At 43.8% G+C, this 26,598-nt stretch overlaps 1 protein-coding gene across 5 annotated transcripts in view; it reads right to left on the bottom strand.

Annotated features, from left to right (window-relative positions):
* Window positions 1–575: 575 nt before the first annotated feature.
* The window catches only part of LOC106588470 (dyslexia-associated protein KIAA0319-like protein), a 27,724-nt gene continuing 1,701 nt past the window's right edge, over window positions 576–26,598 (bottom strand). For 2 of the 5 annotated variants that reach the window (XM_014177542.3, XM_014177543.3), the window contains exons 2-22: window positions 20,609–20,767; window positions 19,252–19,380; window positions 10,479–10,852; window positions 9,954–10,188; window positions 9,603–9,701; window positions 9,244–9,341; window positions 8,973–9,060; window positions 8,558–8,650; window positions 7,976–8,108; window positions 7,235–7,463; window positions 6,888–7,011; window positions 6,349–6,481; window positions 5,686–5,834; window positions 5,034–5,185; window positions 4,419–4,557; window positions 3,986–4,145; window positions 3,485–3,627; window positions 2,946–3,068; window positions 2,656–2,746; window positions 2,402–2,496; window positions 576–2,312 (exon numbers count right to left, since the gene is read on the bottom strand). In XM_014177542.3, the coding sequence (XP_014033017.2) occupies window positions 2,116–2,312; window positions 2,402–2,496; window positions 2,656–2,746; window positions 2,946–3,068; window positions 3,485–3,627; window positions 3,986–4,145; window positions 4,419–4,557; window positions 5,034–5,185; window positions 5,686–5,834; window positions 6,349–6,481; window positions 6,888–7,011; window positions 7,235–7,463; window positions 7,976–8,108; window positions 8,558–8,650; window positions 8,973–9,060; window positions 9,244–9,341; window positions 9,603–9,701; window positions 9,954–10,188; window positions 10,479–10,852; window positions 19,252–19,360 (2,964 nt within the window). In that variant the 5' untranslated portion in view covers window positions 19,361–19,380; window positions 20,609–20,767 and the 3' untranslated portion in view covers window positions 576–2,115. The remainder of the gene's footprint in view (window positions 2,313–2,401; window positions 2,497–2,655; window positions 2,747–2,945; window positions 3,069–3,484; window positions 3,628–3,985; window positions 4,146–4,418; window positions 4,558–5,033; window positions 5,186–5,685; window positions 5,835–6,348; window positions 6,482–6,887; window positions 7,012–7,234; window positions 7,464–7,975; window positions 8,109–8,557; window positions 8,651–8,972; window positions 9,061–9,243; window positions 9,342–9,602; window positions 9,702–9,953; window positions 10,189–10,478; window positions 10,853–19,251; window positions 19,381–20,608; window positions 20,768–26,598) is intronic. The other 3 variants (XM_045709828.2, XM_045709829.2, XM_014177545.3) reach the window with 2 other exon arrangements.

Raw genomic sequence — 26,598 nt, 5'->3', positions numbered from 1 at the left:
GATTTAAAGGCATGCTCTGGAACTTTGTCAACTAATAAAGTATTTTTCACTCTTCATTTTTGGGCTCATGAGCACTACTTTCAGAACTACCGGCTAAAAAGCATACAAAAGTACCAGAGAATCTCTAACTTTCAGTCTCATTACTGAGTGGGTATTGAAAGCCATTAGGTCAACACTGGTGTGATGATCGAAACAGACGTACAAACTGCACCGTCTAGTCTATGGAGAGATCAAATGTCAAGCAGGCGGAATAACATTGATGAGACCACAGGCGGCCAACATCTCAGATGTCTTCATCTCATCATTTAGTGTTATGAAGCACTAAAGGGGAACCACAGTCAATAATGGTCAGCCATAAAAGAGAATGTGAAATCTGTAAGTGGCAATAGAATAGATAGCTGTGCGGCAGTGTTTTCTCAATGGTTCACAGTCTCCTTGGGTCAGAGAGCCAAAGACTTGTTTAGACTTGTGACTGGAATAAACAGCATTTGTTTACACTTTAAGATGTTTTAGATTAGCCATAGCTTTAAAGACTTTGGGAGTCTTGACAAAAAAAAAAAGAAAGGTGGACAACGTAAAACAGATTTGATTTTAATTTACAGATAATCCAGTTTCATAAGGTCTGGTCACATAGTGAGGAGAATCCTTCACTAAAAGGATCGTTATTTAACAATTAAATGAACACAGAATCCCTTTCATTTTGTGGCTGCGCCCTCTCTGCCGCCACAGTGGACTCCCAGAATGCTGCCAATTCGACTAGCGCATTGGAGGAATAGCATGAGATGACTTTGCACTGAGAAAGGTTTGGTAAAAAAAAAAAAAGATTGCTTATTTCACAGAGGGTTCCTCCGATTAGATCGGGGGCTTTCCTCTTAAACATTCAACAACCAAAAAAAGTATCTCTAAAGTCATACTGAAGGGTCAGGTTCACAGTAATCTTCATGCAAAGTGACAACACCACTCAAGTTTGGAGGAGGTACGTGTCGGGCAATGGAGAATCCCACCGCTCTGTATCTACAGCTGAACTGAATAAATTGCTAATCTGATCAACATGTGTGGATCAGCACTTGTTCAGTTAGCAGCCTGTGAGAGCAGTGAAGATGCAGACAGACATAGCCATTGTGAGCGTGAAAAACAAAGTGCGTCAGGATAAAAATGGTCGGCCAAAATAAATCTTAAAAACAGACAAGACGTTAAGTGGTCTTCCAGGTTCGAACAGTCGTTAGTATCTGAGGTGAGTAGGAACCATTGCCCCTTTCTTCCCCACGTGTCATTGGTGTCTTCATCATCTCCCAGGGACACAGTAATAGGGGTGGGGGCGTCAATGTTGTGTAGTCCAGTGTGTCATCCAGTGAGTTCATACAGTATGAGGCATGGCTCTCAAAAAACAGCATTTCCCAGGATCCTCTGACTCTGACCAGCATGGCTGACAGCAACAAAAGCAGTTTCGACTCTCAATGCTGGTTAAGTGTCAAACACTCAACGCTTTTCTGAAACGACATTTTGGCACAATTACCAAAAGCGCACATATTTCGATTTTTAGACACATTCAGGCACACACAACTCATGCAGACCTAACCACCATTCAAACATGAATACATATCATGACTGCAACTGTGCTCTCATGCACAGATATCTAGATTTGTTTTCATCTAGACAAGTCACTTGTCAACCATTTTGTAACCTGTCAGAGTAGAGTAGGAACATTCAGGCTAGTCTTCACTAGCAGTCTCCCGTTTTTTCCTGGGGGGGGGGGGGGGGGGTACTTTCTCAGTGTCTCAGGGGTGAACAGCACTCAACTTGACATTCTGACCATTTGTTCCCCTATCAACCCCCCCCACACATTTTTCCATTAAATGGTCTGTCCTTCTCAAAGGTTAAACCTAATTTCCTTAATCTTGGCTCAGTGTGGGCGAAGGGAAGTTTAAATACAAGGGTGTGTGGGTGGGAGGCTTGACCCTGTGCCCAACAGGGTTTTCTCTCATTCTCCAGGACCCATATGTCTTGAGTGTCCTATGGGTGGAGAGGTGTACGGTTTGTGTGGTGGAAAAGAGCGAAAGAGAGTGGGTGGTGAGGGTTTAGGGGTGGGGAGGGGTGTTCCACCACCCTCTGTTGCTATAGCAGCTCCTCTCTTTGCTTTTTGCTCCTCTTGGGGCCCTGGCCGTTTTCCAGGGTGCCGTTGTGGGGTCGGAGGAGGTGTCCTTGTTCCCTGTCTGTCCATGGGACCCCTCCCTGGCCGTCGTCACTGTCCAAGTCCGAGTCAGAGCGCATGAGGGCTGAGGACGAGGGGGCAGGGGCCGGCTTCATTCGGCCTGGTGGGGGAGAAAGGGAAAGGAATTTGCTGTTTTCAACATATTCTAAGATAATAAGGCACAGAGAGTAGGTCGTGTGTGTGTGTTACCAGCTCGGGGGGGGTGTAGCGCCAGTCCGTCCTGCTCTTCGCCATTAAGCATCTTATAGCGGCTTTTGCTCTTGTGGCGCATTTTACCCTTACCCCTGTTCAAAACACACAGTCCTGTCAGTCTGCTTATTCCACATTACTGGATGGACAACAAGCATGTATTTAAAACAGAGTAGCACGCCATGCAATGTAAACGAAGCAACATAATATTCATGTACAAAAATGTCAAACTCAAACGTTAGTGGCACTCTTACCCGCGGCAACAACACACCATACCCCAGACAAAGGTCGCGATGGCAACCACGATCATGAAGGATGCTATGGTCACATACAGCACACTCCATTCTGAAAGAGAGAGGGCCAATATAAGTCGCAGGTTGTCAGAACGAGAAAGCGCAAATTCAGCACTTGATATTTCCATTACGTCGCTTTCCGCTGTGCATCATACTCAGAAGTAAATTCATGTAGTCACGCGAGTCTTCACAGTATCCTAATGTATAATGTCATAATCTTCAATTTCACGAGTGTCCACTCCGCTCCTCACCACAGTTGCTCTCTTGGTCCCACAGCTGTCCTTTGATGAAATTCTCCATCCAGAAGGGGTGGCAGACGCAGGTCCGCGTGAATGAGTCGCAATCCCCGTGACTGGAGCAGTTCAGCTGGCAGACTGCAGGGGGAGAGAGACGTTAAGAGACGTGAACTTTGAATTCCGTCAGGCCACAGGTTTTCTAGAGTCTTCTTGACATCTTCTGGGTCAAAGACGACAATCCTATCCTAACTGTCTTTTAAGACTAGTCTATCTAACCTGGAGATTAATAAAACAAATATATTAAGCCAAACTTGAAGTTGTAAGTTAAAAAAAGAGGTAAGGGTAAGTCAAAATAAACTAAATTGCCCATACTTTAAATACCAGAAATGTAAAAACATAAAAATAAAATAATTCATTCATAGAGCATGTTTAATTTCACAGCAAACTCTCAATAACTGCTTGTCATGTAAATGAACTAAGTCTCAATTCATTAGTCCTAATACATTTCTCCATCCATGTCTTGCTTTTCTCTATTCGCGTGTCTGGATACTCACTGACTGTGTCCACCCGCCGTGCCTTGAAGATGAGGAAGTCGTTCTTCTGTTTGCGTAACTTGTTGCGCAGCCCCAGAGCCACACTGTGACCTGACAGAGGGGGGCGACCCGGACCCCCAGACACCAAGAACACCAGTCGAGTACTGAGAGGAGAGGAATGGAGATGGGAAGAAATTAATAGATTCCCTCAACCAGCCTAATTACGAATTATTCTTAGTAATTATAAACATTGCCTCTTAGTTTTGTAACAAAGAATCTCTCATGTCCACACCCTGTAAGTGTGGTAAAAAAGTTACACATTGTAAACGTGGCCATTTTTTAAATTTAAAATTACACATTGTTCAAAACAACACATGCTAAAACGTGTACAAGAAAGAGTACGTCAAATAAAGGGTGTACTCCTGCGTTCTTGTGCTTACATTGCAATTAAGTAACTCACTGTGCCAATAAAGTTGAGTGAGTTGAAATGAAGAGACCGAAACATAGAGGAAAGGAGCTGACCTGTGCTCGTTGAAGGCGCTGACTTCCCGTACGATGATGTCACTGTCGAGCACGCCCAGCAGCACGCCCACCTGTCTGAGCAGCATGTCTCTCTGGCGGTGGGACACCTGGGACACAGACACCTCCAGCACCAGCTCCACCAGGTCACGCTGCCACACGTCTGACAGGAGAGAGAGGGCGGAGGACAGAGTGAGGGAGAGAAGAAGAAGATAGTGTGTATAGGAGCCATTTCTGCTGTGCTTGTGTTCCATATAGTATTTCTCCTACTTCCCATAGATCTGAATGGATTGGGTGGAAGGAATATAATGGAAAATAACCCTAGTGTATCAAAAAGCTAGCTGTAGCTTTAGCCACATCCATTTGGTTCTTTCAAACCAAGTGTCGAGGGGTTGATTTTGGGGCTGTGTTTGTAGTCCATAAGGAGCCCACTGACCTGGTTTGACCTCTACAGTCCCTCTGTCTGAGCTGCTCTGGCCCTTGCTATCAGTCACAGTCAGAGTGAAGCTGTACTTTCCCTCCACCAGGTTAGTGAGAAACAGCACCGCCTGGTGGTCAGAGTTGTTCAGTACGTTCTGGGGGATAAAGACAACACAACTCTTCAGACAAGATGCATTTGATTTGTATTTGATCAGTTACAAAGATATTTTGTCTTATGTTGATGACACATATCTTAATTCAAAGACATTGAATTATGTTATAATTGTATATTCGAGCTGCAAGCAAGACACTACTGCAAAAAGAAAAAGTGGAAAACCTGGTCTGACCAGAACACATAAGTTGTTCAAAATATTTCCAGCAGTAGGTCCATTGTATGCAAATATTATTAAGTAGAATGTTTATCATGAGAAATGCAAGAGCAGATTGCATTTGGTCAGAATGTTTTTACCTAATACAACATGAAGAGGGAAATGTATGCTATATTGTACATTTTCTGTTTACTTACTATAGGTACATTGTATGTTTGCCACAGCTCCCCTAACACTTAATAATATTTTCTGTAAATATTTCTGTTATCCGTTATAGTACCACGGAGTGGACTCTCTCTCACCCCTGCTGCAGGACTACTGTCATCACGGGTCCACAAGTAGCCCACTCCACCCTTGTCGTCTGTGGAGTGGGAGCCGTCCAGGGCTGCAGTCCGCAGGGGAAGAGAGATGGCTGGGCTGGACTGGACATGGGCTACTGGGGGTTGGTCTAACTCTGGTAAAGAGAAGACAAGACACTTTTAAAAGGACATTGCCGTGCCAAAGAGTATTCTGAGATACTCAGTATGCTGTTTCTCTCCATGCACCTGGTAATAATATAGGTGTGTGAGTTATGCTTCAGTTATACTTCAAAGGGTTTTGAATAGTTGAGTGCGTCTCGTATGAGACCTTGTCTAGCTTGTTTCTGAAAGCTTCAGAGAGTTCCATCTCTGATACATTTCTTCGTCGGCAATTCTATATTAAATCAAGTTTCAAGTTTTTAATCACAAGTACAGTGAAATGCCTTACTTGCAAACTCAAATAATAACTGTGTCTGGTAAATACTAATCTCAGCACCCAGAAATGAATCCGAGGCTAAGGAAAAACCTACTCTTATGAAATCAGGAAAGAGAATTTAAACAAAAACACACACACACACACACACACACACACACACACACACACACACACACACACACACACACACACACACACACACACACACACGACAATTACCCTCTCGGACGATGACCGTGACCGTGTCGGTGCTCGCCAGCTTCCTCTCGTCCGTCACGGTCAGACTGAACTCGTACTCGCCCACCTGCAGCCCCGTCACCGTGGCAACGGCGCCATCGGCGTTCTCGATCTTCACTCCGTCCGGACCCCTGACAGACAGACAGACAGACAGACAGACAGACAGACAGACAGACAGACAGACAGACAGACAGACAGACAGACAGACAGACAGACAGACAGACAGACAGACAGACAGACAGACAGACAGACAGACAGACAGACAGACAGACAGACAGACAGACAGACAGACAGACAGACAGACAGAGACAATCACAGAGTCAGACAGGTGGAGAAACAGCAGTTCCACTATCCGCTGTCAGCACATAGCACTGAACTGAGCCATATAACATGAGAGATGGAAGAGAAGAGTGCTCCAAAGAGTCTTCTCCACTCATCATATTGCCTCTGGGAGTTGAACTAAGTGTCACTCTCATACACAGAGAACAGCGAGTGTGTAATTTGCCAAAGGGTGCTGTGTGTTTATTTGGGAGTGTGTGCGTATGCGAGTGTGTATGTGAGCGAAAGTGAGCATGCATGTAGTTGAGTGCGTGTGCGTCTATGTGCATGTTGGGTCTGTCTGTCTGCCTGCCTGTGAATACTGACTTGCTCTGTTTCCAGTGGTAGGCGGAGATATTCTGGTCGTCCGTGCTCTTGCTGCCGTCCAGAGTGGTGCGGTCCACAGGCAGGGTCAGCTCCTTCTCTGGACCGGCGTCTGCTACTGGGGGCTTATTGTTCTCTGAGGAGGATGGAACACAAGCAGGCTCGGGAGAACATAGACATGCTAGGAGGACAATATCCATATAGAACTGTATTTTCACCTACAGAATCGTGCTAGTTTTGTCTGTCTCTATTCTCAATGTATGTTTCATCAAGATTAAACCAACATCCATTCAGATATGTTATATAATAGCAAAGAATTAGAGAAAATATGTGTGGCTTATTTCATGTAAATCAGGCATGATATTCACGCAACTACAAGATCACACAAGGGAGGTAACAGCATTTTCCATTCATTTCTCTTGATGCTATTCCCAATGTAAGCCTCAACAAGGTTAAGCCAACACACATTCAGATAAGCGACACAATAGCATTGGTGTTGACAGTAGCCATAGATACACATGATCTATATGCTGCTGGATTACCTGGCTGGACGATAACAGTGACCCGTGCCGTGTCCTGCTGTCCGGCTGTGTCTGTGACAGTGAGCTGGAAGGTGTAGTCTCCTTCCTGCATGGCAGACAGCTGCAGAGTGGGAGTCCGAACGCCCTACAGAACGAAGACAATACTATCAAGATGGGAGAGAAGAATTTCCCTTTTTTTTGGTGCCGAAACAAAGAATTTCCACCTTCAAACAACAATTTGATAAGGCTATCATGAAAATAAAATAAAAATAAATAATAATAAAAAAGACGGAATCCCCTTGATTGCTAAGTAAGATCTGCGCATGGTCTCTGACAAACTGAAGCTCCCCCTGGTGTTCATCTCTCACCTGCATCTCCACCACCTTGCCCTTGCTCTCGGGGCTGAGCGACCACTCGTAGGCCAGCGGCTCGTGGTCGTCCGTGCTCTGGTTGCCATGCAGTGTGACAGAGTTGCGCGGTAGCGTGATGACCTGGTTGGGTCCGGCGTTGGCCACCGGCCGGTAGTCCACGGCCTTGTTGACCGACAGCGTGGCCTGGGTGGAGCTCTGGGCCCCGTCCGAGTCCGTAACAGTCAGACTAAAGGGGGAAAAAAATAGAGGACAGATAAAAACGACAAACTCAAAAACACACCAACTCATTTGTTTGAAGGTGAAGTAAAAGGTGTGGTATTGAAGGATGAGGGGGAAGACGGTTTTGATTGAACACTTACGCTTAATTCGAAACCAACCCCTAACATCTAACTACATGGTACTCTGCTAGACACGTGTAAATCTGAGATGCTAATCTGACTACCGTGCCGGAAGGTCCGGTTTATGACAGATAGACAAATTCCTAACATCCTCCTTGCTTCTAAGACCCACAGTAGCCTTCACCTACAGCTGAAATGGGGAGAGAGGATGAGGGACGTGGGCGTATGCATGTGAAATGGTATGAAGGAAAACATTTGAAGTAAGAGATAGAAGCGGAATACAAGGTAGAGCATGCCCATAGGGGAAAAAATAGAAAGAGGTACCTCAAGGAATATACAAGCAATATGTAGAGAATTTACAAGATGATGCATGCCCATTGAGAAGACAAGGTAACGGTACCTGAATGTGTAGTTCCCTGGGACCAGGCCGGTGAGGGTGAGGATTTGGGTGTCTGCAGAGACCTTCTCCTCCCTCAGCGGGCCCTTCACCTCCTCCCAGTGCCACGCCACCACCTTGTCATCGTCTGTGCTCTCTGAGGGGCCGCACACAACGAGAGGAGGAAGACAGGAGAGGAAGAAGAGGGGAAAAGAACCGGTTAAATGTATAGGCCACCCTGCCTATATTTTTGCCCCTGTCTCAACCCTGACTACTAAAGTTTGTCTTCCATTGTTTTATGTAAGGTGATAATGTAAAAAAACTGCCCAGGGTGTTGTTTGGAGGACCTTTGCACCAAGCTAAAGATCAACATTAGTATTCTAGGGCAAATACCGGTTCTTGACCTAAAATGGTCAAGCTATAATTTCAATGTACGCTAGTAGAGCAATAATCTAAATAAAAGACACCCTTGACCAAATCTGTCTTTTTCTGGTCAGGAAACAACTACGACAAGATGCAACATAAAACCCGGTTTGACATCACCAACAGATGGTGCAATTCTAGTTTATATGATTTGATTGAGACCAAAAAGCCAGGTGTACTCACGGCTGCCGTCGATCACGGTGGAGCTGGTTGGCAAGGATATCTCCTGGAACTTTGGGGAAACCACAGCGACGGGGAGCTTGTTTACCCGTGGCTCTGTGAAGTGGAAGAGGTTAGCTAATTGGCTGAATGGTACAGCTGGGTTGTGTTCATTAGCCAACGCGTAGCGAAACATTTTTGCAATGGAAAACTAAAAGGACCATTTCTTATTGGACAACTCCAGGTAATCCATCCCCGTTTCAGTCTGTTATCTTCCATTTGGTGAGAATGAACACGACCCAGGTATGAGTCATTGTCAACATTTCAGTATAAGCCCATAAATGGGAGAGTCTGGGGAGGTGCCCTTTAATATGTTACAGTTTACACATGTTCCTACTAATGACCATGTCAATACGAGTCATGTTAGTTTAACCCCCACCTGGTTTGACTGTCACGTTGACATAGCCCTCTCCGTGTGCTCCGTCACCATCCACTGTCACCTCAAACTCATACAGTCCCACCGTCAGCTGAACACAGGAACAAGAGCCAGAGAAAGGTTGAATTAGAGCCAATTCTATAGGAATTGTTTCTCATAAGTACTACAGTACTGTATAAATGGCTCTAGTCATACATTCAATCTCAGTTACGCGGCCTTGGGTTTGAACAGAGAGAGAAAGGGATAACGGTTGAACTAATTCAAGGAGCTGCACCTTGCTGAGTTTGAGCGTCTTGCTGTGTTTCCCCTCCATCTCTCCACTGTAGTCTTTGGGATGAGTTCTCAAGAGCCAGTCAAACGCATAGTCGGTCCCTTTCGAGAAGTGAGAAAGAGAGAGAGGCGGGTCAAAGCCGAGGATGGAAGCTACGAGGAATGACATCCTGGGATACAGAGCTATCTTTAGTACCAGGCTGTGTTCTGCAGTAGCTCTCTCCTTTGTCATCGTCATGCCAACTCAAACAGATGAGCGTATGTAGAATTCGGGGCGAGACGTGGACTACACGGGGTGTGTATAATACAGGTGTATGATACAGTATGACGAAGTAATAACGCAGGTAGGTTGAGTAGTAGTACCTGGCTGGGGCGCTGGCACCACAAAGGCGTTGAGTTCTACCTCGTTGCGCGGCAGCGTGACCTCCACACTCACGCCTGCCGACACCACCAATTCCCGGACTGTCATGGAAACCAGAGGCATTACATGGGCTAAAATGGAGGACGGAGCAACTGAAACAGCAGTTAATTCAAAGTAGATAGAAATCTGCAGCAGGTGCCAGTTTTTGAGCAGGAGTAGATGTTTAGAGCTACATGTTTTACCTGCCATCAATACATACCTCAACACATCCAATTATGTTATTAGTGTGTTATTAACCCAAACGTTGTCGAGGGTGGGTTTTGTAAGTCAGAGTTTAGTGTCCACTGCCTTACCAGCCTGGGTTGGGGATGTAGTGATTGTAGGAGCAGTAGTGGGAAGCACAGAGCTGCTGTTGGAAAACACTGGGTCTATGTTGTCCTCTGATTTAGAGTTCTGCTCTGAGGGTGATGGCTCTTCTCCACTTCCATTAGTTAGCTGGCTGTGATTCCTATCAGATGTTTGAGGGAAAGCTACTCCGCTGGTGCCGTCGACAGTTGGAGACGGATGCTCTGCATCCTTGGAAACTCCCTGCCAAGATATGGATGTACTTCAGATAAGAACGGAAAGATGACTAAAGACATTGGCTACATTGTACAGTCTTCAATAGCCTTCACGACGTGAACCACTGCAGTTAAGAGATTGCATGATATACAATAACACATAAGTCAGGGAAACAAGGTTGTCATGCATGTAGAAATGTATATGAAGGTATTTCATACTCTATTCATCTACTCTGTCCCAGTGATCCTGGAAGGAAGAACGGAGGTAAACAGTCATTTATGACTCAACTACAGAACAGTAACTTTCCATTGACTCACAGCGCCAGAATGTTGGTGGTCCGACCCATGTTTCTGGCTTACGGCTTCACTTCCCTTTCCTGTTTGTGCCCGCCTGAGCCTTCTCCTCCGAGCTGTGGTAGTCCCCTTTGAAAATAGCTGCAGGAGCCCCAGGGACTCAATGTGGGGCTGGGGGAGAGATGTGACGTCACAGACTCCTCTGTTGGAGCAGTTCAGCAGCACACAGTGCCCCCCCAGGCTCCAGACAGCGTTGCAGGCTGGCTCCAGGCAGCAGGATTCCCAGCAGCTGGCGCTGCCCCTCCCCACGGCCAGGGGGCGCCAGCCTAAATCGACCACGCTGCTCCAGTGGATCCCCAACACTCCCCCCGTCACCCTGCAGATCTCAGCAGATACACCTGGAGAGGGAAAGAGAGTTGTTACAGTGTGTGTGTATAAAGAGGATGTGATCAGTGACTTTGCCATCTGGGTCAAGGATGGGTAACTTCAGATACATGGGCCCCTGAGTGTGTTGGTTTTAGTTCCTTCTTTCTTAGCGCTGGGAAGCCAGTTGCATGCAGTCAGAGCAATCAGTGACACGAATGTGCTAGGCAGACGAGAAAAGCAGCTGACACAGGTTTTGCGACCCACAGATTTAAGGCATGGATGTTGCTTAATTGACAATACCATTTTTAACTTGTATAGCCATATGTGCCTTGCAAACGCAATCTCTTAACATACAGTAACACTCCAGACATGCCCGAAGCTCAACTGTTCAAGCGGTAAAAGGGAAATGAGGCCTTTCCCTGACAAAAGACAGAGATTAGGCTACATTATCACCAAGGTCAAAAGTCCCATCACCAGGGCCTCAAGAACATAAACAAAAAGGCAGTATACAGAAAATGTCCGAGCCCTGAAGCAAGCTTCCAGAAAACTGGAACGGAAATGGCGCTCCATCAAACCGGAAGTCTTCTGACTAGCTTGGAAGGACAGTACCATGCAATATTGAAGAGTCCCTGCGGCTGCTCGATCAGCCTACTTTTCCAACCTGATTGAGGAGAATACAAACAATCCAAAATTGCAGTATTCCCCAAGAGAGGACGGCCTTCAATTCAGCAGTGATGGATTCCTGAACTTCTTAGACAAAAATATCATGATCATTAGAAAGCAAATTACGGACTCCTCTTTGAATCTGTGTATTTCTCCAAAACTTAGTTGTCCTGAATCTAAACAGAACTGCCAGAACCTAAGATAAATGGAGACATTCAAGGTTTTTAATCCTGTATCTCTCGAAACATTCACAAAAATAGTCATGGCCTCTAAACCTTCCAGCTGCCTACTTGACCCTGTTCCAACTAAACTACTGAAAGAGCTGCTTCCTGTGCTTGGCCCTCCTATGTTGAACATAATAAATGGCTCCCTATCCACCGGGTGTGTACCAAACTCAATAAAAGTGGCAGTAATAAAGCCTCTCTTGAAAAAGCCAAACCTTTACCTAGAAAATATAAAAAAACTAAAATTGGCCTATATCGAGGAATCTCCCATTCCTCTCCAATTTAAAAAAAAAAGCTGTTGCACAGCACCTCACTGCCTTCCTGAAGACAAATAATGTATACGAAATACTCCAGTCTGGTTTTAGACCGCATCATAGTACTGAGACTGCACTCGTGAAAGTGGTAAATTACCTTTTAATGACGTCAGACCAAGTGGCTCTGCATCTGTCTTAAACCTAACCGTCAATCACCACATTCTTTTGGAAAAAGTTTGGGGTCACGTAGAAATGTCCTTGTTTTTGAAAGAAAAGCTACTTTTTGTCCATTAAAATAACATAATAGTGATCAGAAATACAGTGTAGACATTGTTAATGTTGTAAATGACTATTGTAGCTGGAAACGATTGATTTTGAATGGAATATCTACATTAGACGTACAGAGGCCCATTATCAGCAACCAGCATTCCTGTGTTCCAATGGCAAGTTGTGTTAGCTAATCCAAGTTTATAATTTTAAAAGGCTAATTGATCATTAGAAAACCCTTTTGCAATTATGTTAGCACAGCTGAAGACTGTTGTTCTGATTAAAGAAGCAATAAAACTGGCATTCTTTAGACTAGTTGAGTATCTGGAGCATCATCATTTGTGGGTTCGATTACAGGCTCAAAATGGCCAGAAACAAAGATCTTTCTTCTGAAACTCGTCAGTCTATTCTTGTTCTGAGAAATGAAGGCTATTCCATGCTAGAAATTGCCAAGAAACTGAATATCTCGTACAACGCTGTGTACTACTCCCTTCACAGAACAGCGCACACTGGCTCTAACCAGAATAGAAAGAGGAGTGGGAGGCCCCGGTGCACAACTGAGCAAGAGGACAAGTACATTAGTGTCTAGTTTGAGAAACAGACGCCTCACAGTTCCTCAACTGGTAGCTTCATTAAATGGTACCCGCAAAACACCAGTCTCAACGTCAACAGTGAAGAGGCGACTCCGGGATGCTGGCCTTCTAGGGTAACGTTGGACGGGGCTACAGTGTCCCCCGACCCGTCTATCTCCCTCTCGACCTCCCTCTCGACCTCCCTCTCGACCTCCCTCTCGACCTCCCTCTCGACCTCCCTCTCGACCTCTTGGTGTAGGGGCTGTGCTTTGGCAAAGTGGGTGGGGTTATATCCTGCCTGGTTGGCCCTGTCCGGGGGTATCGTCGGACTGGGTCACAGTGTCCCCCCCCCATCTATCTGTCTCTCTCTACCTCAATTTAAGGGCTTTATTGAAAGTGAAATAAACAAAAAAAAAATTACAGCAAACATTACAATCACAGAAGTTACAAAATATTAAAAGACATTTCAAATGTCATATTAGGTGCAAATAGGTAAAGTACAAATGGCCAAATAAATAGCAAAAATATGGATTGTATTTACAATGGTGTTTGTTCTATGGTGTTTGTTCTTCACTGGTTGCCCTTTTCTTGTGGCAGCAGGTCACAAATCTTGCTGCTGTGATGGCACACTGTGGTATTTCACCCAGTAGATATGGGAGTTCATCAAAATCGGTTTGTTGTTTTCAAATTCTTTGTGGGTCTGTGTAGTCTGAGGGAAATGTGTGTCTCTAATATGGCCATATATTTGGCAGGAGGTTAGGAAGTGCAGCTCAGTTTCAACCTCATTTTGTGGGCAGTGTGCACATAACCTGTCTTCTCTTCAGAGCCAGGTCTGCCTACGGAGGCATTTCTCAATAGCAAGTCTATGCTCACTGAGTCTGTACATAGTCAAAGCGTTCCTTAAGTTTGGGTCAGTCACAGTGGTCAGGTTTACTCTCTGTTTAGGGCCAAATAGCATCCTCGCATGGTCTGTTTGCCCCAATTTGTGAATTCTTGGTTCGTGAGCAGACCCCAGACCACAACCATAAAGGGCAATGGGTTCTATAATTGATTCAAATATGTCAAATGTATTCTATTGTTGATGGCATAGAAGGCGCTTCTTGCCCTGTCTCTCACATCATTCACAGCTGTGTGGAAGTTACCTGTGGCGCTGATGTTTAGGCCGAGGTATGTATTGTTTTTTGTGTGCTCTAGGGCAACGGCGTCTAGATGGAATTTGTATTTGTGGTTCTGGCAGCTGGACCTTTTTTGGAACACCATTATTTTTGTCTTACTTAGATGTACTGTCAGGGCCCAGGTCTGACAGAAACTGTGCAGTAGATCTAGGTGCTGCTGTCGGCCCTCCTTGGTTGGGGACAGAAGCACCAGATCATCAGCAAATAGTAGAAAATTGACTTCAGATTTTAGTAGGATGAGGCCAGGTGCTGCAGACTGTTCTAGTGCCCTCGCCAATTCATTGATATATTGGTGCGGCAGGTAGCCTAGTGGTTAGAGCGTTGGACTAGTAACCGAAAGGTTGCAAGATCGAATCCCCGAGCTGACAAGGTGAAAATCTGTCGTTCTACCCCTGAACAATGCAGTTAACCCACCGTTCCTAGGCTGTCATTACGGATTGATGCAGAGGGTGGAGCTTAAGCTACATCCCTGTCTCACCCCACGGCCCAGTGGAAAGAAGTATGTTTTTGCCAATTTTAACCACACACACTTGTTGTTTGTGTACATGGATTTTATGTTGTATGTTCCCCCCCCGCAAACACCCCTTTCCATCAATTTGTATAGCAGACCCTCATGCCAAATTGAGTCAAAAGCGTTTTTGAAATCAACAAAGCATAAGATAACTTTGCCTTTGTTTTGATTTGTTTCTTTGTCAATTAGGGTGTACAGGGTAAATACGTGGTCTGCCATATGTTAATTTGGTAAAAAGCCAATTTGACATTTGATGAGTACATTCTTTTCACTGCGGAAATGTACGAGTCTGCTGTTAATGATAATGCAGAAGATTTTCCCAAGGTTGCTGTTGACGCATATCCCACAGTAGTTATTGGGGTCAAATTTGTCTCCACTTTTGTGGTCTGTATATTTTATCATTTAAATTTAGGATACCATCAACACCACAGGCCTTTTTGAGTTAGAGGGTTTGTATTTTGTCTTGTAGTTCATTCGATGTAATTGGAGAATCCAGTGGGTTCTGGTAGTCTTTAATAGTTGATTCTAAGATTTGTATTTGATCATGTATATGTTTTTGCCATTTGTTCTTTGTTATTGGGTCAAAAAGATTGGAGTAGTGGTTTATCAATATATCTCCATTTTGGATAGATAACTCTTTGTGTTGTTTGTTTAGTGTGTTCCAATTTTCCTAGAAGTGGTTAGAGTCTATGGATTATTCAATTACATTGAGCTGACGTTCCTTCTTTTTCCGTAGTGTATTTCTGTGTTGTTTTAGTGATTCACCATAGTGAAGGCTCAGGTTCTGGGTCTCTGTTTTTGGTTGGACACGTTTCTCAATTCTTTCTTAGGTATTTGCATTCTTCATCAAACCATTTGTCATTGTTGTTAATTTTCTTAGGTTTTCTGCTTGAAATTTTAAGATTTGAACGGGAAGCTGAGAGGTAAAATATACCGTTCAGGTTTTCTACTGCCAAGTTGTCCACGTTGTCTAAAAGGGATTGCATTTGTTGTTGCTTAATTGATTTTTGGTAGGTTTCCACACTACTTTCCTTCCTGCTGTAGCATTTCTTAATATTAGTCAGTTCCTTTGTCTCTCTCTCTCTCAACCACTCTCTCTCTCGACCTCTGAATGCTCTGAATGAACTGACATTTACTCCTAATCTGTTGCACCCTCTACAACCACTGATCATTATTTGACCCTGCTGGTCATCTATGAACGTTTGAACATCTTGAAGAACGATCTGGCAATAATGGCCAGGTACTCTTATAATCTCCCCCCCCCGGCCACCCCTCAAAGCCTGGTTCCTCTCTATGTTTTTTTCCTAAGTTCCTTCCTTCCTTTCTAGGGCGTTTTCCCTAGCCACCGTGCTTCTAATGTACATCTGCATTGCTGGGTTTCTGTATAAGCACTTTGTGACATCTGCAGATTTAAAAAGAGCTTTATAAATACATATGATTTGATGTGTCTCTAGACAAGACAGGGCACCGACCATCACCAACTCAGACACTCACTGAAAGCGCACCTATTCCCATGGCTATTGTTACCATAGCTCCAGACACTCCAGAGCTGAATATTATGGGATGTGGGTGTAACTTGAACTCCCTGTAACACTGCTTGCAGCGATTGAGCCTTTCTGCTTTCTGTTAGAGAATGGACCCTTTTGCCTCTGTTTAGTAATTTCCTCCCCCCCCAGGCCCTGTGGCATCACTCACCCACACTGTAAAAACAGCCATTCGGAGTGGAGCTACCACTGACATATGCATGCACGCCTCAGAACCAGCAGGAAGTACAAACAATTACTAACAACCCGATAAACACACAGTATGCTTAAGTTTGGCTGGTGTCTAGCCGTAATCGGCTAGGCAAACCAAACAAGTGTGCTCGCATACTCCCTTAATAGACCTTCGCTTGAAAAATGGAGAAAAAAACCCACAATTGTACCGTTTGTCCATTTTGAGACCCCACAGCCAGTATCTAATTCCTCATAATAGTCCAAATTAATTTAATTTAAGATAACTCAACAAATCTGTCATCAACACATTTTTGCTGAGGAGATCTTACATGATGACCTCACCGCTCGCATTATGTGCGCGAGCGTTGAAAAATAAATTTACACATACAGTTGAAGTTAGAAGTTTACATACACCTGAGCCAAGTCCTGACATTTAATCCTAGTAAGAATTCCCTGTCTTAGGTCAGTTAGGATCACCACTTTATTTTAAGAAATCTGAAACGTCAGAATAATAGTAGAGAGAATGATTTCAGCTTTTATTTCTTTCATCACATTCCCAGTGGGTCTGAAGTTTACATACACTCAATTAGTATTTGGTAGCATTGCCTTTAAATTGTTTAACTTGGGTCAAACGTTTTGGGTAGCCTTCCAACAGCTTCCCACAATAAGTTGGGTGAATTTTGGCCCATTTCTCCTTTACAGAGCTGGTGTAACTAAGTCAGGTTTGTAGGCCTCCTTGCACGCACACGCTTTTTCAGTTCTGCCCACAAAGTTTCTATAGGATTGAGGTCAGGGCTTTGTGATGGACACTCCAATACCTTGACTATTGTCCTTAAGCCATTTTACCACAACTTTGGAAGTATGCTTGGGGTCATTGTCCATTTCGAAGACCCATTTACGACCAAGCTTTAACTTCCTGACTGATGTCTTGAGATGTTCTTTCAATATATGCACATAATTTTCCTACCTCATGATGCCATCTATTTTGTGAAGCGCACCAGTCCCTCCTGCAGCAAAACCCCACCACAACATGATGCTGCCACCCCTGTGCTTCACGGTTGGGATGGTGTTCTTCGGCTTGCAAGCCTCCCCCTTTTTCCTCCAAACATAACTATGGTTATTATGGCCAAACAGTTCTATTTTTGTTTCATCAGACCAGAGGACATTTCTCCAAAAAGTACAATCTTTTTTCACCTGTGCAGTTGCAAACTGTAGTCTGTCTTTTATGGCGGTTTTGGAGCAGTGGCTTCTTCCTTGCTGAGCGGCCTTTCAGGTTATGACGATATAGGACTCATTTTACTGTGGATATAGATACTTTTGTACCTGTTTCCTCCAGCATCTCCACAATGTCCTTCGCTGTTGTTCTGGGATTGATTTGCACTTTTCACACCAAAGTACGTTCATCTCTAGGAAACAGAACGCGTCTCCTTCCTGAGCGGTATGACGGATGCGTGGTCCCATGGTGATAATACTTGCATACTATTGTTTGTACAGATGAACGTGGTACCTTCAGGCGTTTGGAAATTGCTCCCAAGGATGAACCAGACTTGTGGAGGTCTACAATTTTTTTCTGAGGTCTTGGCTGACTTCTTTTGATTTTCCCATGATGTCAAGCAAAGAGGCACTGAGTTTGAAGGTAGGCCTTAAAATATATCCACAGGTACACCTCCAATTGACTCAAATTATTTTGCCTATCAGAAGCTTCTAAAGCCATGACATCATTTTCTGGAATTGTCCAACCTGTTTAAAGGCACAGTCAACTTAGTGTATGTAAACTTCTGACCCACGGGAATAGTGATACAGTGAATTAAGTGAAATAATCTGTCTGTAAACAATTGTTGGAAAAATGTAGATGTCCTAAACGACTTGCCAAAACTATAGTTTGTTAACAAGAAATTTGTGGAGTGGTTGAAAAACGAGTTTTAATGACTCCAATCTAATGGTATGTGAACTTCCCACTACAACTGTATATGTTATTTAATCATTTCATCCAACCTGCTCGCGCACATCTACGTAGCCAGGCACTAAAATAGAACTTGGTTCTATATTTGACACGCTGCAAGTCCCGCCTCTCCCATCTCATTGGTTTATAAGAGCATATACCCACGTGGGTGAGTGAAAGCTGAACTGAGGTCCGCACTCCAATCCAGTTGTTGGTAGTAATGCACCTTAAAGTTGGTTACCAACCGCCATATAAAGTCCAAAGATGAAGAAGAAGAAGAAGACTGAAGGAGGAGAGTTTAATAGAAACTAACTAGGTTTACCATTTCATCTGTGGATGAATTGTCAGAGTAGAGGACCTTGTGCATTTCAGATAAAATAACAACCCAATGTTTATATCCCAGGAGAAATTAGCTAGAAACAGCAAGCTAGCTAAATGGCCATGAAGGTTTCATGCTTTCGACCGGTCCTCCAATTAATATAGTTGGTTCAGAGTTCGTTTTAATATTTCAACCTTCATGTCCTGATCGGTCTGGTGTGGATGGACAAAATCAACATGCACGGAATGGCGGACGCACGAGAGTGCCCGGTCTAGTCAGCATGTTAGTCACGCAATTTTACATTTAAGTAAGATGTTTGGTGAAGTATTTTTCAATTAAAAAATGTGCATGCCAACGAGTCGTCTATTGTTCAACTACAACAAAGACTATTGAAGAATCCCTACTGTTGACCAATCACCGACGAAGGGGCTTGGTCTTCGGCTCTGAACTTCGGCTTGCCCCCCCCCCCCAAAAAAAGTGTTCCCCCGAACAGCCAAAATAACCCTCACCGAAGTTCAAAACTAACAAAAACCGTCACAAAATGTCATAATGTATGCACCAACTCTACCGAACTGTTTCGGCTGGGAAGCATGCGGACCCCTTATGACACAAACTATGTAATAAATACAAGCATCTATTGTTAGACAATGGTATTTATGTTGCAATGTCTTCCATAAAGTCTATGTACAACAAAATAATCAAATCAATGAATAGATCTTATTCATTCTTGCATCCTGGACAATCATGACATCATGAATAATTCCAGAGAAATGTATTGGTGCATTTTACCTGCGGGAGCAACTAAGCAGCACAAGAAGCCCAGTGATAGGAAGAGGAGATGTGGCTGTGTCAATCGAGGTCGACTCCAGCTGAACAGGTTCTGATATGCATAGGACATTTTCCACAAGGACCAAGGACCTGGACAGAACAGAAACAGTTGTCAGGATTGTACAACATTACTAGCCTGGAAATCCAGACCAAATTCCGCTCAATAGTAAAACAATAGTGAAGCGTAGTATGCTTCAGTCTGGATTTCCAGGCTACAACATTACACCACCTTGATATAATTCAACACCGGCACAAACCAGGCGCTAAGAAGGGATTGACATTTAAAGTCTGAAAGGCGGCCTCCCGAGTGGTGCAGTGGTCTAAGACACTGCATCGCAGTGCTAGCTGTGCCACTAGAGATTCTGGGTTCGAGTCCAGGCTCTGTCGCAGCTGGCCGTGACCAGGAGACCCATGGGGTGGCGCACAACTGGCCCAGCGTCGTCCAGGTTAGGGGAGGGTTTGGCCGGCAGGGATATACTTGTCCCATCGCGCAATAGTGACTCGTGGCGGGCCGGGCGCAGGGCACGCTGACACGGTCGTCAGGTGTACGGTGTTTCCTCCGACACATTGGTGCGGCTGGCTTCCGGGTTAAGTGGGCATTGTGTCAAGAAGCAGTGCGGCTGGGTTGGGTTTCTGAGGACGCACGACTCTCAACCTTCGCCTCTCCCAAGTCTGTACGGGAGTTGCAGCGATGAGACAAGACTAACTACCAATTGGATTCCACGAAATGGGGAGAAATGGGGTAAAAAGTAAATACATTTTTTTTTTTTTTTAAGTCTGACAAACAAGTCAGGAGTATTTTTGGTTGCCCCTAAGATTAGGATCAATTTTGAGAAATTGTAAATGAGTTATTTCCACGCAGAAGAACCATATACTGCCTGCCTTTCACCTACACATAGGGGAGGAATCAGAAAGATCACTACTGAAAGTCTTTGTATTTTGGTTGGTTTCTGTCAAATAAATCTCAGAGCAGGCTCTGACCGCCATAAATTGTCCGTCTTTCACTTAAACAAATGGTGCAGAACCAGAAAGATCCGTTTTAGGCTACTGGAATTCTTTGCAGTTTGGTGGTTTGCACTTCTTTAAAAAAATGTGCACCTGCCCAATGAAGCATCCTCAGAGCAGGCTCAACATGTGTGACTATTCAGTTCACTTACCCTAGGCAATAGCCCAACCTCTACTGTAAATCCCAGCTAAGGCGAATGTACACATTGTATCATTTCAGGACATACATTTTTTTTTTTTAAAGAGTCAGACAGGTGATCAAATACAATTGCGCGCGTTAAGGTCACAATCTTTTATAGTACAGTATATTTACCTTTCTCCTGGCCAAGCGGTGGAAGAGGGTGGAGACTGAATGCAGCTGGAGTTAGCTGATGTGGGGAGGGAGGTGAGGTGAAGGGTGAAGACAGGTCAACACCAGCAGTATGTGGAAAAGCTGCTTCAACATGACACTCCACCCTGACCCTCTACTGCCCTGGTGGAGGAGGAGAGGGGGAAGAAAGAGGTTTTCCTGGAGATGTTTTATAACGTAGTAACGAGTGGCTGTTCTATAAGCACTTGTAACAGGCTTCGGTTTAACAGAAATTCTGTTTTGAGAGACTAATGAGCATTGTTAAATATCTGCCTGACAGGTGTCGTCAGTGTTGTCTCTCCACCCACTGACCTAAGCGTTCACTTCCATGCGCTCTTCTTCTGAACATTGTTTATTGTAAAGGGTGAGGTGCTAATGGAATGTGGTTAAGCCACATTTCAAATGTTGAAGGGACAGCAGAACAGCAGGTGGACTGCATTTTACAACAGTTATTAGTCATTATACTGAAAACAATTATCTGTATCTATCTTTGATAGATTTTTTTAATTATGAAAACACAAGATGTCAGCAGGTACCAAACACGCATGATGAAAAAGGCCTTTCAAAAATGACATCAACATGTGGAGAGTTTCAGGTAATTTCCAACAAGAATCTTTTTGCACTTTTTTGTAACTGGTCATTTCCATGTAAAAGGGCCCATAAGCACCAACGTGTGAAGTTCATAGGAACATGTCAAATAGGGAGTAAAATGAAACATAAGACATATATACATTTTTCCACCATTTTCCATCCTACAAATTAGGAATGAGCAAAGGCTTTGATTTCTTGTCAAACAGATGGAAAAAAGGGGTCTTAGAAAACATCTCCCAGAAAAAGTCTTAAAGGGCCAATATGCAGTTGCTACATGAATTTTTTAACTAATAAATGAACGTCATGAACCCATTGATTCTAAAAGAATACAACATAAATGCCTAACGAGCTAACTGTTGTACTCCATCAGAACCCAAAATATAAGCTTGTTTTATACATTACATTTTATTTGTCACATGCAGTGAAGACAACGGGTGTAGACTTTACCGTGAAATGCTTGCTTATGAGCCCTTCCCAACGATGCTGATTTAAAGAGGAATAAAATACATACAAATTAAGCTATACAGTGCATTTGGAAAGTACTCAGACCCCTTGACCTTCTCCACATTTTGTTACGTTACAGCCTTATTCTAAAATGTATTAAATTGTTTTTTTCCCCCTCAATCAATCTACACACAATACCGCATAATGACAAAGCAAACACAGGTTTTTAAGAAATGTTTGCAAATTTATTCAGACCCTTTACTCAGTACTTTGTTGAAGCACCTTACAGCCTCGAGTCTTCTTGGGTATGACGCTTCCAGCTTGGCACATCTGTATTTGTAGAGTTTCTCCCATTCTTCTCCTCAGATCCTCTCAAGCTTCCCTGTGGTTCAGTTGGTAGAGCATGGTGTTTGCAATGCCAGCAAGGTGTGTGCAACGCCAGGGTTGTGGGTTCGATTCCCATGGGGGGCCAGTACAAACAAAATTATATAAAATAAAAAGCTGTTTGAAATGTATGCAATCACTACTGTAAGTCGCTCTGGATAAGAGTGTCTGCTAAAGATGTAAATGTCAAGCTCTGTCAGGTTGGATGGGGAACGTCAGTGCACAGCTATTTTCAGATCCCTCCAGAGATGTTTGATCGGGTTCAAGTCCGGGCTCTGGCTGGGCCACTCAAAGACATTTAAAGTCTTGTTCCGAAGCCACTCCTGCATTGTCTTGGCTGTGTGCTTAGGGTTGTTGTCCTGTTGGAAGGTGAACCTTTGCCCCAGCCTGAGGTCCTGAGCGCTCTGGAGCAGGTTTTCATCAAGGATCTCTCTGTACTTTGCTCTGTTCATCTTTCCCTCGATCCTGACTAGTCTCCCAGTTCCTGCCGCTGAAAAACATCCCCACAGCATGATGAGTGCTGCAAAGATGGTTGTCCTCCTGGAAGGTTCTCCCATCTCCACATAGAAACACTAAAGTTCTGTCAGAGTGACCATCGGGTTCTTGGTCACCTCCCTGACCAACGCCCTTCTCCACCGATTGCTCAGTTTGCCCGGGCGGCCAGCTCTACGAAGAGTCTTGGTGTCACGTCCTGACCAGTAAAGGGGTTATTTGTTATTGTAGTTTGGTCAGGACGTGGCAGGGGGTGTTTGTTTTATGTGGTTTGGGGTTTGTTGGGCTATGTAATTATGTAAGTGGGGTGTTTGTTTTGTGTGTTCCGGGGTTTGTTGGGCTATGTACTTATGTAAGAGGGGTGTTTATTTTATGTATTCCGGGGTTTTTTGGTCTATGTTCTATGTTAGTGTATTTCTATGTTCAGTCTAGTCTATCTATTTCTATGTTTAGTTCATTGGATTGACCTTCAATTGGAGGCAGCTGTCCCTCGTTGCCTCTGATTGAAGGTCCTATGTATAGGGGTGTTTGTGCTATGGGGGTTTGTGGGTAGTTGTCTCCTGTTTTGTGTCTGTGCACCTGACAGGACTGTTTAGTGTCGTTTGTTGTTTTGTATACTTGTTTCTTTTGTTTTTTCCTTCTTTTAATAAAAAAAGAAGATGAGTATACGTGTTCCCGCTGCACCTTGGTCTAATCCTTACGACGCCCGTTACACTTGGTGGTTCCAAACTTCTTCCATTTAAGAGTGATGGAGGCCACTGTGTTCTTGGGGCCCTTCAATGCTGCAGACATTTTTTGGTACCCTTCCCCAGATCTGTGCCGCGACACAATCCTGTCTCAGAGCTCTACGGACAATTCCTTCGACCTTATGGCTTGGTTTTTGCTCTGACATGCATCGTCAACTGTGGGGCCTAATAAAGACAGGTGTGTGCCTTTCCAAATTATGTCCAATCAATTCAATTTACTACAGGTGGACTCCAAACAAGTTGAAGAAACATCAAGGATGATCAATGGAAACAGGATGCACCTGAGCTCAATTTTGAGTCTCATAGCAAAGGGTCTGAATACTTATTTACATAAAGTATCTGGTTGTTTTTTTTAAACCTGTTTTCGCTTTGTCATCATGGGGTATTGTCTGAGGAAATGTTTATTTAATCAATTTTAGAATAAGGCTGCAACGCAACAAAATGTGGAAAAAGTCAAGGGGTCTGAATACATTTCCGAAGGCACTGTATACAGGGAGTACAAGTACCACATCAATGTGCAAGTGTACGAGGTATTAAGTAGATACAGTATGTACAATGTTTGAAAACAAAGTACATGTAAACAAACACTGTATAGCCTTAACTATAATTTGGATATAATTGATGGTCAGTCCTTGCATCCAACCTTTATCCACTTGTCTGAAGGACAACTTGGGGTGGCAGCGTAGCCTAGTGGTTAGAACGTTGGACTAGTAACCGAAAGGATGCAAGATCGAATCCCTGAGCTGACAAGGTACAAAATCTGTTGTTCTGAACAAGGCAGTACCCATTGTTCCTAGGCCGTCATTGAAGATAAGAATTTAACTGACTTAGCTAGTTAAATAAAGGTAAAAAAATAAAAATACAGGTTAATGTCAAGCACTGCATGTTTGTTTTTAAAAGTCTCATGGATTGCAGGCCTACTTCAAACGCCACAAAATACAGCACTGCACGTTTAAAAAAAAATCTCTTTACCTGACTAGCTTTTCAAAGATGTCTAGAAATGTACACATTTTGTGCTCTTGTTGGAAGCAATTACTCCCCTATTGCTGACTACAAATGATCTATAACTGGCTAATAACTAACAAACTAGCAAAGGAGAAGAACAAAATGTGCCCGTGGCTATACGCAGCTCTCGCTTTGATCTCAAAACAGGCGCATCTACTCATGGTGTAAACACATTCCAGTTCAAAGTAAATGGCACAGATCCATATATGCAATGGTCTATTTGCATATAGGGCTCCTGCAGCTGTGATTGTTTATGCCGCTCCGGGCTATGTAGAGTACGGCTGAGTCATGCATGTCAATGCAATAGAATCCTACTCCAATGCGTTTTGCCTAAAACAAGTTCGTTTTGTTTCGGTATGTTACATTGAAAGTGGTTAATATTGAGTTGATTCGATCACAATTGGCACAGTAAAGGGAAACGTTGATAGTGTTAACAGGGAAAACTCTAGAACGTCGGTCACCAACCAAGAACACTGAGTCAAAATGCAAGCTGAGATCTACCGCTCAGATTTGTTGTTGTTGACGTGACTTAAAAACGTAAACCTATGCAACATTAACCAATTAAAAACAGTACTGTAGCAATGAGGTTTGTGCAGTAAGCTATAGGATCAATACATTATCACCGCATATTGGCTTTGCTTGAATTGCTCTGCCAATGCATTGTTGTTCAGGCCATTTTCTTTTTGTCATATAAATTTTTTTGAGGTAGGCTATATGATCACACCAGTAATAGATCCGTTGTTGTATTACTTATGAAGCACAACTGAGCGAGCATACATTTAAATCATTTGCGTTATATTTTTATTTTACTGGGCTGATGGAGCCTGCATCTGACGGTCAGCCTCAGTGGAGGCAGAGGCAGCAGACTGAGGGTCCGCCTCTCCGCTGACACTGACCAAAAAGGGACACCGTCTTCCAGCTGATGGCGAAACTCCAGTCGCACCGGATTACTTCTGCCTCATGCACAAATTAATGTTGTTACGCCTATGAACAGAGAAAGTGAAATATTCCTCAATATATAAAAAAAGACCCAAGTCGCTAATAATAACAACAACAACGCAAGCCTATAGATACACTTTCCTACTCGTTCATTACTGCTGCAGTGCTTGTTGACGCGCTGAGTGGAAATAGGAAGAACGCAGATTTCATGGCTTATAAAAGTGTTGAATACAAAGTGTTGACAGTGCTGAGTAAGAACTTAAACATGAACTCATAAAAACAGCAGCTCCGTGATGTATTCGTTGACAGTCTCTCTTTAGTCTGGTTTGAAAAGTTTCAAAATCTCACAGTATCAACTTTGCTGTAGATTTCTTATGCTTGCTACGTTACTGCAGACATGGTAATCTGAGCCAATCCGACTGGCCAGCGGTAGGCCTATAGTGCACTTGATTGGCTCTCTGGCCCGCCGTGAAGGTAGAATTTGTACCTACAGTTTTTTACAGAAAAGTTTGGCCATTGACTAGGAAAGCCTTTGATCGCGATCGACCGGTTGGTGACCCCTGCTCCGTGGCGGCCTCGGGGCTACTCCGTGTGCATGCACGCAGCTTAGAGGGAACATTGCTGCCAACTACCATCAACACTTACGTTCAATTTAGGATTTTTTTTTTTTTTTTAAATATGCCTTCTGTAAATTTGGGAAACATTACTTGAAGTACTGTTACCAAAATCCCACATTTCTTCAAGATATTTCCACATTTCTCACCCTCACGAGGGAGGAAAATGAAAATTCACAGAAGTAACATGTAAATGTATTCCTATCATTTAGTTAGTGTTTTTACTGATATCAATTTGTTTATGAATTAAGTGATTAAAACTTTAAATTCTGTTACCAAATTGAATTGGATACATAGCAGTCACAAACCACAGTTGGGTCGCCTGCACCTGTTCTCCCTTCCACTGACATACTGTTAACTTCAGCTGTTTTTTCACTTTCTGTCATCTGGTGGTTAAAGCAAGAGGTTGAGAAGTCTGGACAAGCCCTCCTTCTCACTCTCCAATCAATGTCACCTTATCTGGCTCTTAGTGACACCTACCCATCAGCCCCCTCTCGCTGGATGTCCTTTGGGTGGTGGACCATTCTTGATACACACGGTAAACTGTTGAGCGTGAAAAACCCAGCAGCGTTGCAGTTCTTGATGCAAACCGGTGCGCCTGGCACCTACTACCATACCCTGTTCAAAGGCACTTAAATATTTTGTCTTGCCCATTCACTCTGAATGGCACACACGCAATCCATGTCTCAATTGTCTCAAGGCTTAAAAATCCTTCTTTAACCTGTCTCCTTCCCTTCGT

This window comes from Salmo salar, chromosome 27 (assembly GCF_965601325.2).
Source record: "Salmo salar chromosome 27, fSalSal1, whole genome shotgun sequence".
Taxonomy (NCBI): domain Eukaryota; kingdom Metazoa; phylum Chordata; class Actinopteri; order Salmoniformes; family Salmonidae; genus Salmo; species Salmo salar.
Note: the sequence above shows the minus strand (reverse complement) of the source record. Positions and strands in the feature narration are given on the sequence as shown.